Source organism: Ipomoea nil, unplaced genomic scaffold (genome assembly GCF_001879475.1).
Source record: "Ipomoea nil cultivar Tokyo-kokei standard unplaced genomic scaffold, Asagao_1.1 scaffold1596, whole genome shotgun sequence".
Taxonomy (NCBI): Eukaryota; Viridiplantae; Streptophyta; class Magnoliopsida; order Solanales; family Convolvulaceae; genus Ipomoea; species Ipomoea nil.
The window spans coordinates 705,743-717,500 of NW_017618024.1; the positions used below are offsets into that span (position 1 = coordinate 705,743).

The 11,758-nt window shown below is 35.2% G+C and overlaps 1 protein-coding gene and 2 long non-coding RNA genes across 4 annotated transcripts; 2 read left to right on the forward strand and 1 right to left on the reverse strand.

The window, feature by feature from the left end:
* Positions 1–271: 271 nt before the first annotated feature.
* LOC109190926 (subtilisin-like protease SBT1.5) lies at positions 272–1,155 on the reverse strand. The gene is made up of 2 exons (XM_019341530.1): positions 796–1,155; positions 272–553 (listed from the first exon to the last, which is right to left on the reverse strand). Exons 1-2 carry the CDS (start codon positions 1,153–1,155, stop codon positions 272–274), a joined length of 642 nt encoding a protein of 213 aa, XP_019197075.1.
* Positions 1,156–6,421: 5,266 nt separating this feature from the next.
* LOC109190951 lies at positions 6,422–9,139 on the forward strand. Of its 2 annotated transcripts, XR_002055832.1 has the most exons (7): positions 6,422–6,436; positions 7,213–7,303; positions 7,468–7,554; positions 7,724–7,888; positions 8,448–8,588; positions 8,709–8,806; positions 9,051–9,139. It is a non-coding gene; the product is annotated as an uncharacterized LOC109190951 (long non-coding RNA). The 2 variants fall into 2 exon arrangements; XR_002055831.1 differs by lacking the exons at positions 6,422–6,436; positions 7,213–7,303; positions 7,468–7,554 and having other exon boundaries at positions 7,609–7,888.
* A 5-nt stretch (positions 9,140–9,144) lies between these two features.
* On the forward strand, positions 9,145–9,810 carry LOC109190952. The gene is made up of 3 exons (XR_002055833.1): positions 9,145–9,195; positions 9,273–9,517; positions 9,604–9,810. It is a non-coding gene; the product is annotated as an uncharacterized LOC109190952 (long non-coding RNA).
* Positions 9,811–11,758: the final 1,948 nt, after the last annotated feature.

Below are 11,758 nucleotides of genomic sequence, written 5' to 3' on the forward strand. Positions count from 1 at the left end.
GAACCATAAGCGATTTTTCATGCCGCACCCTGAACTTTCATAAGTGCTATTTCAATCCACAAACTATAAAATAAATTTCACCTAAAACTTTTCACAGGTTACCTATAGGTTGCAGGTGATAATTTGCTGACATGAATTTTTTTTTTTTTTTGCTAACATGGATTTTTTTCTTTTTCTTTTTCATCAACAAAGTCAACCCTAACCATTATCATATTCTTCCGCATATTTCTGGCCGATCTTTGCCGCAAGGGCTATACTTTATCGAGGGCGGTCAAGATGCTCCAGGTCGGCGATGATCCTTCGCGACCCTCCAGAGCAGTCTCCCACTCCCAGCAACATGTCCGTGATCAAGAGCACTGTTTGTGGCATCATAAATGAGCCCAGGATCAAGAACACTGTTTGGATTGACTTGTCCTGCTCCTATGGCAAGAGTGGTGGCAACAGTGTACTTCAGACCAGAATGTTTTATCAGATCCTTGGTGTTATCATAGGGGTGGGCTGTTGTAACCATGGCTGATCTGATGGCAGCCGGGCTCCATTCTGGATGCTTCACCTTTAAGGAGTGCAGCAATGGCATAAGAATGAGGACATGCCATGGATGATGGATGTTCTAGAGATCATGTTGAAAGTGTGGGACAACATTCTCATCCCCACTCTGGTAGATATATGAGAGCTAATTTGGCTGAATAATTGCCTAGTATTATATTGTCACAGACAATAACTCCATCACCAAAACTGGACAGAATTGCAGGCAGATATGGGTCTCATTGTAAATGAGTGGCAGCCTCTCAGAACCATGCATCCAATGATTTCTTGACCATTTCTCAGATCCAAATTCCCTGCAAACCAACGATTAATGGAGCCAACTACACTTGTTAAAACCCATGGGATTCCATTATGCAATCTTCCAATTGCATGGCCTGCATTTCCAACTGAGGCAGAAACAAGAACATTCATTTCCATAGCCCGAAATGGAGCTATGGCAATGGGGTCTTCATACAAAGGAACAAAATCAAACCCCATAGAAATTGATATCACATCAACCCCATCGGCAATTGTCTGGTCCTTTCCTGCAAGAACATCAGAAGCATACCTCCCTTTCAACCTCTCAGGAATGTCTGTCATGCCATCATCTCTGAAGTTTGCACTCTTCATTCGGCCACACTCCGGTATCAATCACACCAATAATCAAATCTTTTCCGTACTGAGAATCCGGCCACAGTCCCGTGGCCGGATTGAGAGACAGATCGAAACTCGAAGGTGTGGGTTGGGTCAAGAGTGACGGTTTTGTCACTGTAAGCTGAGACAAACCCTGTGGCTTTCTTGGACAACACTGCGCTTAAACCATGAAATGCGTGGTCTTAAGTGTAGAGAATCCTGGTTGGCTTTCTTGGATCATCGGATAATGTCGTCAATGACCCGCCGGAAAATTGCTTGCATTTCTCGGTGCCGTCGGAAGCCGACGAGGATATGCCGGCGACGGTGGACATGACCCGATGATGCCGTGGCTCTGCCGTTCTCCGCAGCTAAATGAAAAAGTCAGCTCTTTGATATGAGTAAACTTATTTGACCAACACTCACTTAAAACAAAAAATAAAACAAAAAAAAATCCACATAAGCATATGACCTGCTCCATGTCATCAGGGAAACCTGTGAAAAGTTCTAAGTAAATTTTTTTTTATGGTTTGTGGATCGAAATAGCACTTATGAAAGATCAGGGTGCGGGATGAAGAACCGCTTATGGTTCAGGGTGCGGAATGACACTTTAGCCTTAGTTATAATAATTTTATTTCACAAAAGTTAACAATGTAATAATTTCTTACTATTAATTCAGAAACTCTATAATTGCCCAATTCGAGGACTTTTTAATTGTGCAATCCCTTTTCCCATGATATCGATCATTTATGTTTTACTGTAAGTAATAGCTCAAACTATTTATTATGACTTCACTTTCTTAACAATAATTTTTTAAATTTGTTAGAGTGATGACTATGAGTCCAAGATGTTTGTTTATTTATTTGGTTAGCATAGGAGAATAAACCAACAACAAAATGAATATCATTTTACAAATAACGGTAGTTATTCATTTTTCATAAACAAAAGATATTTATGTACATTAATATTCCATTAAGATATTCCTAGATATTCAGTTATGAATTTTCTAATGAAGGTTTGATGTAGTTGTATTTGATTAACAACATAAAAATTTGCAGCTATCTTTTAGATATACTATCAAAATTGATATAAAAGTGCATACATTTTTATATTTGTAAATTTCACCATTTGTATTTAACTAATAATACATACCTATTGAACCATTGTTAAATTGCATGTCATTTTTTTTACTTCATCTAAATTTTAAAAATAAATGTGACATTATTACTACTATATATAAATTTATTCCAATCTGGCTGATCGACCTGCGATCTACGCGAAACTCTAAGCTAACTGAATTCCGGTCCATTGTCCAATTGCTCAACTTAGCAGAGGGAGAGTAACCCAGAGGAGGATCCCCAAGAAGACGTGCTATCGTCCACTGGACCGGTCGCCAAATTCTCAATAGTCAATCTCGTGAGACCTAGCCCAACGGTAGTCGAAGTAACAAAATGCCTCATAGAGGCCTTACAGCACGACCTCGCACCGGAGAGGATAGTGCCAACCGCAATGGACCCCTACTAGTTTTGGTCAGCTACAGAGAACACTGGAGCAGGACCAATCTTAGAGAAAGACATGAGGACTAGTTCGCTCGCTAATCAAGAAAATCGTTTGGGATGCCCAGTTTTAGATCGATTGAGTCCGCGGAACTAGCTAGCCATATCTAAACACCGAAGTCACGACAACTAATCGGTCGGTACTCAACATTGAGCGGTTACACCCAACCCCTGTTGACAAGCAGAAGCCGCTCGAGTAATTAAGCACCAAACCAACAAACCCCGAGGACTAGAATACATGGAAGTTGATTTCCACGAAGAGATAGCAGAGAGCAGTGATGAATCTCCAACACCTTCCCAGAAAGCCCAAGCCCGGGAGGTTGCGGAGCTAGTGAAGGAAGTTTAGGATTTACAATACAAAGTGAAAGGAGGGAAGAACTTGCCAATCACCCGGTCACTATAACCACTAGCCCGTTCACCGAGGATATACAATGCTATCATGCACCAAAGGATTTCAAATGCCCTTCGATGCCCAAATACGATGGGATCGATGACCCCAGCAATCACCTTGTTGGTTTCTAAGTCAAAATGATGGTGATAGGAGCCAAAGATCTTATGTACTGTCATGCCTTCATCTCAACACTAGGAGGGTGTTAGTCCCAAATAAGGTGAGGTAAAAGTCTAGAGGGGGTGGGGGTGAATAGACTTTAATACCGATTTCGCCAATCACAAAATTAGTTAAGGCAATAAAAGATTCAAAACTTTTAACCGATTGGTAGAGTCTTGTGCACAGCGAAATATTAAAATAAGTGTTGTGATTGTGTCAAGTGAATATCACGTGAGAAGCAAGCAAGCATGTGATAATTAAATAAAGCAGTAAAAGACACAAGAATTTATAGTGGTTTGGTGGTGATGTAATCATCCTACTCCACTTTCTCCTATCTCAAGGAGTAATTCACTATATCCACCACTTCTTAGTTACAAGATACAATGAATTTTTGTGATCTAGTGTTTTGATCACCAAGCCCACACTAATCATGCCCCAACCAGTGTCCCCAACACTGCAACAAGATTTCACAACTCCGTGCTACTTTCCCCCTTCTACACTCCGGTAGAATATCCAAACAGGATTTCACAACTTCGTGCTACTTTCTCCCTTTCTACACTCCGGTAGAAATACAACCAAGATTTCAAAACTCCGTGTGACAATCTTCTTCCTACACTCCCGTAGGGAAACCACTTGTTTGTAGAAAACAAGTTTTCTTTGCTTCCAACTTGAGACTTCTTTGATTGATTCTTCAATGTGTAGCAAGTCTCTTAATGATGAAGATTTCAGCACACTGAATTTTTCTTTGTAAGTTTTCTCTTGATTGGATTCGTATGTCTCTAAGCCGTTTTGAACTATTGGCCCCTACTTCAATCTTCAAATATTCATCCTTTTATAGGCTCCCCTAAAAATATTAAGCCATCTTTTTGAGTTCTAAATCCACACAAATAGGCTCCCCTAATTAAATATGATGTAGATCACGTCTTCTGGGATTTTAGTCTTCAAATATATGCTTCAATTTAATCCCTTTCTATTTTGGACTAGATACTGGGATTTTAGTCTTCAAATATATGCTTCAATTTAATCCCTTTCTGTTTTGGACTAAATACTTTCCTTTTATAACTTGAGCTCATAATTCTTCTCAATTCATACAGCTACTGACTTTTGAAATTGTATATCTGAATTAATTCCTTCAACCAATAGGATTCCTTGATTTAATTTGCACTTCATCCCCATACTGAACCCCATTAATTAATTTTTCAATCTGATCTCAAACTTGTAATGAAGTCTCAGCCCTTGATTTAATGCTTGAAATCTCATCTCATAGAAACTTCAGCCATTTCTTTAATTGGCACTGAAATCTCAGTCCTTTCTTGATTTGGAAACTGAAATCTCATCTCATCCATAATTAGATTTGCAACTTCAGCTCATTGCAAATCTCATACTTCAGTCTTTTGACTGATCTTCTTTGACTTGCAAACTTCATCTCATGATTTACACCATGTATTTTTGAATTTCTTCTCAATTTATTCTACAAATTTCATCTCATACTTCAGCTCATGATTTACATATACATATTAACAAATCTTTAGCGGGTAGCCCAGGACTCGTCTGGCCCACCCGCCAAGTCCTCAGACCTAGGCAGGGCAGACCAAAAAAGTCTGCTATTTGACGGGCTTCTATTTTCTCTTCTACTTAGGTGGGCGTGACAGGTCGGTCTGGTAGGCAGAATCCGTTTTGACGGTTCCAATTGTAACTAAGTTGCACATACAATGTTAATAATTTTATCCATTTTACATAAAAACGAATTTAGAATAGTGATAATGAGTTTCTATGATCAGTCATAAAACATAATGATTAAAATTCTAATTTGTTATACATCAAAATGAGAAGGAGAAACGAATATTTTGTTGGAGTGCGTGAAAATGACGGAAGCTTGACTCACATTATTGGAGTCAAGCAAGCTAAGCCAGTATTAATATTATTTGATTTGATATTTTGTATCATTTGGGTAAGAAAATTAAAATAGAATAATATTTATTTGATATTTGATCTTTCACCTTAAATGGGAGAGGGTAAGTTGCAATCCTACAACAGGCCGTCTAACGGACCTCACACTAAACCATGTGGTATATCGAAGTGTGTAGGGCTATGACTCCATAACTATACATATTACTATTATTACTATTATTTTTTTAAATAATTCATATATTTCAATTTTATTAAATTATATTATAGACCTTGTTCCAAATTCATAATGACATAAAGTCGGATCAAATTAGATTCGAGACTTAACATAGACAGTATACTTCTATATACAAAGAGTTTAACCCAAACTCAAACTTAGCTTTCTTGTTACTCCCTATGTACACGTTAATTAAGAAAACTCACTGCTGGAAATTAGCATTTTACCGACCTCATTTCCGACCACCCAAAAATTTGGTCACAAGCGGTGGCTTTTTTTCATTTTTTCGACATAGGGTTACAGTGGTCGGAAAGTGGTCGGAATTTCCGACCACTAAGTAAAAATGGTCGAAAAATTCTTTGGGCAGTTAAAATTTTTTGAACTAAATTTTTCCGACTACCTTGGTGATCGGTATTTCCCATACATACCTATTTTAGTTATTATCCTAATCCTAATATATAAATATCCATTATATATACATATATAAGTAATACATACCTATTTTAGTTATTGTCCAACCTAATATATAAATATAAAATCCAGTATATATAGAGAGTATATATTTAATATTTATTTAACCCAATTCAACCCGACAGTCCGACACCTTTGCGCCGCTGAAGCCCTAGATCGTCTACGAATTTGAAGCCCTCGATCGCCTTCTCCTCCCTACCTCTTCTCCTCAATCGACTACGCAGCTGCGAACCTTCTCCTCGATCAACGACGTAGCTGTGATATAAACCTTTTCCCCGCTCATCTCTGCCATCTCAAACACTCGTTGGCATATTGTTCTGCCGATAAAGTTTGTATGAGGAGAGGAATGCAATGAAAGAAAACTTGCTGCATTGATCGTTTCTAAGGTAACCACTATTATGCCTTCGTTAGTTTCTCATCTATTGTTAGAGTTTAGGGACTTAGGGTTCTTTATTTCTAATTTATTGTTATTACTATAATCAGCTAGGTATACAAGAGCAAATCTCCTGAACTGATTCGAGCTTGGCCTTCAATTCGAATTGGTGAAAATGTCTTCTTTTAGATCTATCAGGCATCAAGCAGGTAAGCAGGTTATCTACGATAATGTATCCAGAAGATAGTATACAGTATGTATGACTTTCTACTTGTATTGATAGTTACATTTATTTTTTTGTATTTACTTTACCAGTTAAGTTGTGTTTGTAGTTTATACTTAAGGAATGGTTTGCACTTGATTAGTCCCTTGGTGTCTACCAAGACTGAAAGAGAAAGAAAATATGAGAGTTTGCTTAACATGGAATACCTTTTCTGCTTCTCTTTTTTAGTAAACAAGCAAAGATGGTTAAAGGTTTTCCATGGACATATAAACACTCAAACGTTACTGGTTTTCCACACAACATTTAAATTAATTAACTACCTTGAGTAATCACTTTGCATCTCATTCTTATGTTTGATGAGAAAATCAAATTCCACAAGTTCTGCTTGTTTACTGAAACCAATTTGACATAGCATCACTGCACTGTGATTATTTCAATTTTTACTATTTTACATCATTACCTTACATTCTATTTACTACTGATTCTTGATGATCTTGTTGGTACTGTGTCTGTTTGTGTAAGACATTAGAAGATAAGCTTTGCAAGTAAGACATTTTGGATAGATGACCACACTCATTTCCACTTCCGCATCATATTTTTTATTACTTCAGTTTCACCTGGCATGGCATTATTTCAGGTTGTTGATGAAACAGATCGGTTACTTAGGGAGCCATATCAATCATGGCTGCCTACTGTCCTCCAATTGACCCTTCCTTGTGATATGCTCTTTCCTTCTGATAGTTTTTCTTCTTATGCTTTTAGTTCTTTGAAGACAATTTGGAGATTGGGTAAGTGCTTGAAGTGCTATGAATGATTTTGAGATCTGACTAGGATGAACAAGTTAGGATATAAGGTACAATTCTTCTTAGTTTTTAACTTTTCAATTGTAATTGGATGAATTCAGGCCTTATTGGATTTAATGCATAAATAAAACATTATTTTGCTTTCTAGCATAACTTTTAATATAATCCATAAATGATGAAGTTCTGAATGTCAACTATGCTTTTGTGTTTGAAGCTATTTTAGATTCATGCAGTGGTGTTGAAAGAGGGTTCACGGGTAAATCTTGCCCCAGGCTTGTGAAGATGGTCTTGTGTGCACAAGGTGAATATGATTATAATTCAATTTTTGACTTAGATGACCTGTAGAGTTTACATGTTATCCTTCTGGTAAAAATGATTTTTTTTTTATAATTCCTATTACACTTTATTGTGTAATTATTTCATTTAAAAAAATTGGCTAATACTCTTCTTTGTGATTCCTTACAATAAAGCTTCTTCATGAAAGTATGTATCACAAAGTAGTTGAACGACTTCTTGATGTATACAAGCAAGTTAAGATAGGGGATCCTTTAGAGTAGGGTACCTTGCTTGGACCACTACATACACGTGCTTCAAGGGAGAACTTTGAGAAGGGAATTCAAAAAATTATATCGGAGGTATGTAATGTAATTTTCACATTTTTCATTACATAGTATTAAATTACCAACTTTCCTTTGAGCCTGATGGTTTTGAACTTTCTGATTGTTATTCTTTTAGGGCTAATTTCTTTATTTTATATTGAATTATACTCTTTTAAATAAATAAATGTTTTGTGATGATTTCTTTATCCTAATTCTGATTGGATCCTCACAGCGCACTAATGTAGCTCCTATAAGCACTATTATCCTGTGATCTATAATTAGTGCATTACTCATATCCTTCCAGTCTCATTTTGACAAACTTAAACACTGAAATTTCATAAGCATTAAGCAGAGCTTTATAACATCAAATATAATCTTATGTTGAAAACTTAAAGGGTGGTTTACACACACACCCCTATCTTCAAGGTTATCCACCATTATTTTTGTCTTTCTGAAGAATGAATGATATTGTCTTGGAATAACTTGATCACATCTTAAGACAACTAGGCATATAGCAGCAATTGGTTTCTTATATGCTCTGTTTCTTTGACTCTTGTTTTTTCTATAAAATTTTACTAATAGATTTAATTTTCAGGGAGGCAAGATCCTGACAGGAGGTTCAGTTATACCATCTGAAGGGAACTTTGTGCAGCCAACAATAGTAGAAATATCTCCAAGTGCTAATGTCGTGAAGGAAGAGTTCTTTGGCCCAGTTCTATATGTTATGAAATTTAAGGTAGCTACTTTTTTATGCAAATTTATGGTTTTCATTGATTAGAAATTGTTTTGTGTTGTGTAACATGGACAAACATTGTTAAATTAAAGTCTCACTTCTGAGTACCCACTCTTCTTGCAGACATTTAAGGATGCTGTTGAAATAAACAACTATGTGCCTCAGGGTTTGAGTAGTTCAATCTTCACCAAGAAACCTGAATATATATTCAAGTGCATTGGGTTAGTATTTCAACAGTTTATTTTCTCATTTAATGAAATTGAAAGATTATATGTTGTGGTGTTTGATACAGATGATTTAATTTGATTATTGGGATTATAAATTAAATATATCTTTTACATATTTGGCAAAAATAATAGATTGCATGCCTTTTTTTGCATATATTTTTAAATATTAGATCTTATTTTAGATTTCTTTTTCCAATTATGATCCTGCATCTGTTGACATTTTTTGTTTTGATGGCAGTCCTTTAGGAAGTGATTGTGGTATTGTTAATGTGAACATACCAACAAATGGAGCTGAGATAGGTGGTGCTTTTGGAGGAGAAAAAACTACGGAGGTGGTCGTTTCACTACAGAGGGATTCTCTGTGGTGAAATGAATTTGGTCAGGTAATATGAGTTAAGCTGTATATGCTCACCTTTATTTGCATATATGGATACAATGGTTACCATTTTTAGACTTGCAGGATAAGTTGATGACAGTTCCATCAGAGGCCTCAAGTGGTGGCTCCTCAACAAGTTGGCTTTTTAAAAATAAAGAACACGGCAAAGCCTTCTCCCTGCATTTTAGGGTATGATCCTGCAATGGGATGTCGATAATGGACTTGCACAAATTGACAAGTACTTCCACAGTACTGACAATAATGTAATTGCGGTCGCTCAATTGGCAGTTGGGGTAGTAAAATGTTCTGTCAAGAATGAGTGTGATCCTGTAAGTCCTTTATGTACTTTCCTATTACTGGACTTATTTTGTTCTTATAAATATATACTATGATCTAATATTGTTTTGCATCACAGGCATTAGCAATTTAGCACTCCTTACAGAGTATATAGACAGAGATGATGCTTCGATTAGAATTGGTGTAATAATGGGGCTTGGACTTGCATATGGAGGTTCTCAGAATGAGGTGTGATTCTGTGCATGTATTGTTGTTGTTCATCTATTGCACCATGGCTCTGTTATGACTTATGATTCTAAATTCAATTTTTCAGTGTCCTACAGGTTATCTACCAGGATAAGTATATGAGAATAACCATACATAAGTCAATCTAAAATTTAGATTGCTTCAAAAATGGGGATGAGTTTCTGATTGATCTGTCTTTTCTTTCTAGATTAGATTTACTTGTGTTAAATTTTTTTAACTGTATATTCATGAATGGATTCTTTTGAAGTGTATATATTTTTCAGCAAATATCTTACCAGCTTGAAAAAAAAAATAAAAATAATATATATATATATATATATATATATATATATATATATATATATATATATATATATATATATTCATTCATTTCATTACAGAGAATCCTCTGTAGTGAAATGAATTTTTTTATTGACTGTGTCCAGTTTTCCGACCACCAAAGTGGTCGAAATTTCTGACCACCGGTGGTCGGAAAATCTGGACCCCGATTGACTGTTCTCTTGGCCATTTTTTCCGACAGTCTTAGAAAAGTGGTCGCTATTTTTGACAATTCTCTCTAGTTGTCGAAAATAGCTAGGGGAATTTTTCCGGACGCCTAAATTGGTCGGAAAAGAGGTCGGAACAGGCGTTTCCGACCTAATTATGGCCATTTCCGACCACTTTTCGGTGGTCGGAAAATGGCAAATTTCCAGTAGTGACTTAAAAAGTAGTATAGAGTACTTTTTTTTTTTTTTTTAAAGAAAATATGATCCATATATACATTAGGGAGTTTTGGTCTAGCTGGGAAATCAAATATAGGGGTGTATGTACGAAATAATATTTTTCTTAACTTAATTGTGTGGCTAGGCAAATTATTGTGTGGACCGTGCCACACAGCTGTGTGAATCATGGTTCAAAATATCATCGTGAATATTATGAGTAAAAATAATATATATTATGTGTTAAAATTATATACATTATGTTTTAGAATAATGTACATTACGTGTTAGAATAATGTACATTATATATTAAAATAATGTACATTATGTGTTAGAATAATGAAATATCTACGATAATATATTGTACGTTATGCTTTAGAATAATGTACATTTTGTTTTAGAATATTGTACATTATAAATTGTAAAAATTTATGTGACAACTAGGTGCGCGAAAAAATAAAATTAAACAAAACGTAGTTGTTTTTGGACTTTGATTCACACAATAACTATTGTTGTGGCTATACGTGGATCTAAGTATTGACCCCAACTTCAAGTTTGGGTGTCGAGAAAATGAAAGAAGCTTCAGCCACCATTCACAATGGAGTCATGCACGCAGCTGCTTTGTTTTCTCAAAAAAAAAAAAAAATTAAATAACAAATATATTGTTTAATTTTATATAGTCTTTTTTTGAATGCTACTAACTCTATTACAATGTAGTATCTGTTCATATACTTTCTCAACCTACTGAAACACAAAGAGCCAATAACGCCTCCACTGAGGCTCGAAATCACAATCTTCCAAATGGAAGTCCAACCCGGATACCATTAGACCATATAGTCCTGGTACTTTTATATAGTCTAATTAAATTGTTTCAATCATTATATTCAATGTATGTATTGAGATTTTTAAAATTTAATTCATTTTATTATTTTTGATTTTATGAAATTTTAATATTAAATTTCATTATTTTTAATACTTGAATGAAATTTATATTGATAAAAAAAAATAATTGTTGGAAAAAAGTAATTTTTATTGATAAAATAAAATAGTCACTTATGTATATCTAGCGTGAGAGTAGAATTTACTTTCAAAAATAAATAAAACTTCACTGCTTTTCAAACCTCTTTGGCAGCTTTTAAAGACTGAAGCATGATTATATTTTAGCGATCCATTCACTGTCTAATTAACATGTAACAATTAAAACTGACCCTAACTTGAAGTTTGGGTGTTACACTTTTCAAGTCTTCATCTTTTATTATTTAGAAACTTGTGTGATAGGTGATTCTATAATATATTGTGTATTTTTTTTTTACTTAAATAAACTTTGTA

Excerpts from the sequence above, each read along its gene's own strand:
- LOC109190926 (XM_019341530.1), bottom strand. The coding sequence starts at position 1,155 with ATGAAGAGTGCAAACTTCAGAGATGATGGCATGACAGACATTCCTGAG. Across the intron at positions 554-795 it reads AAGAAATCATTGGATGCATG|GTGAAGCATCCAGAATGGAG; the intron begins GTTCTGAGAGGC and ends CACTCCTTAAAG.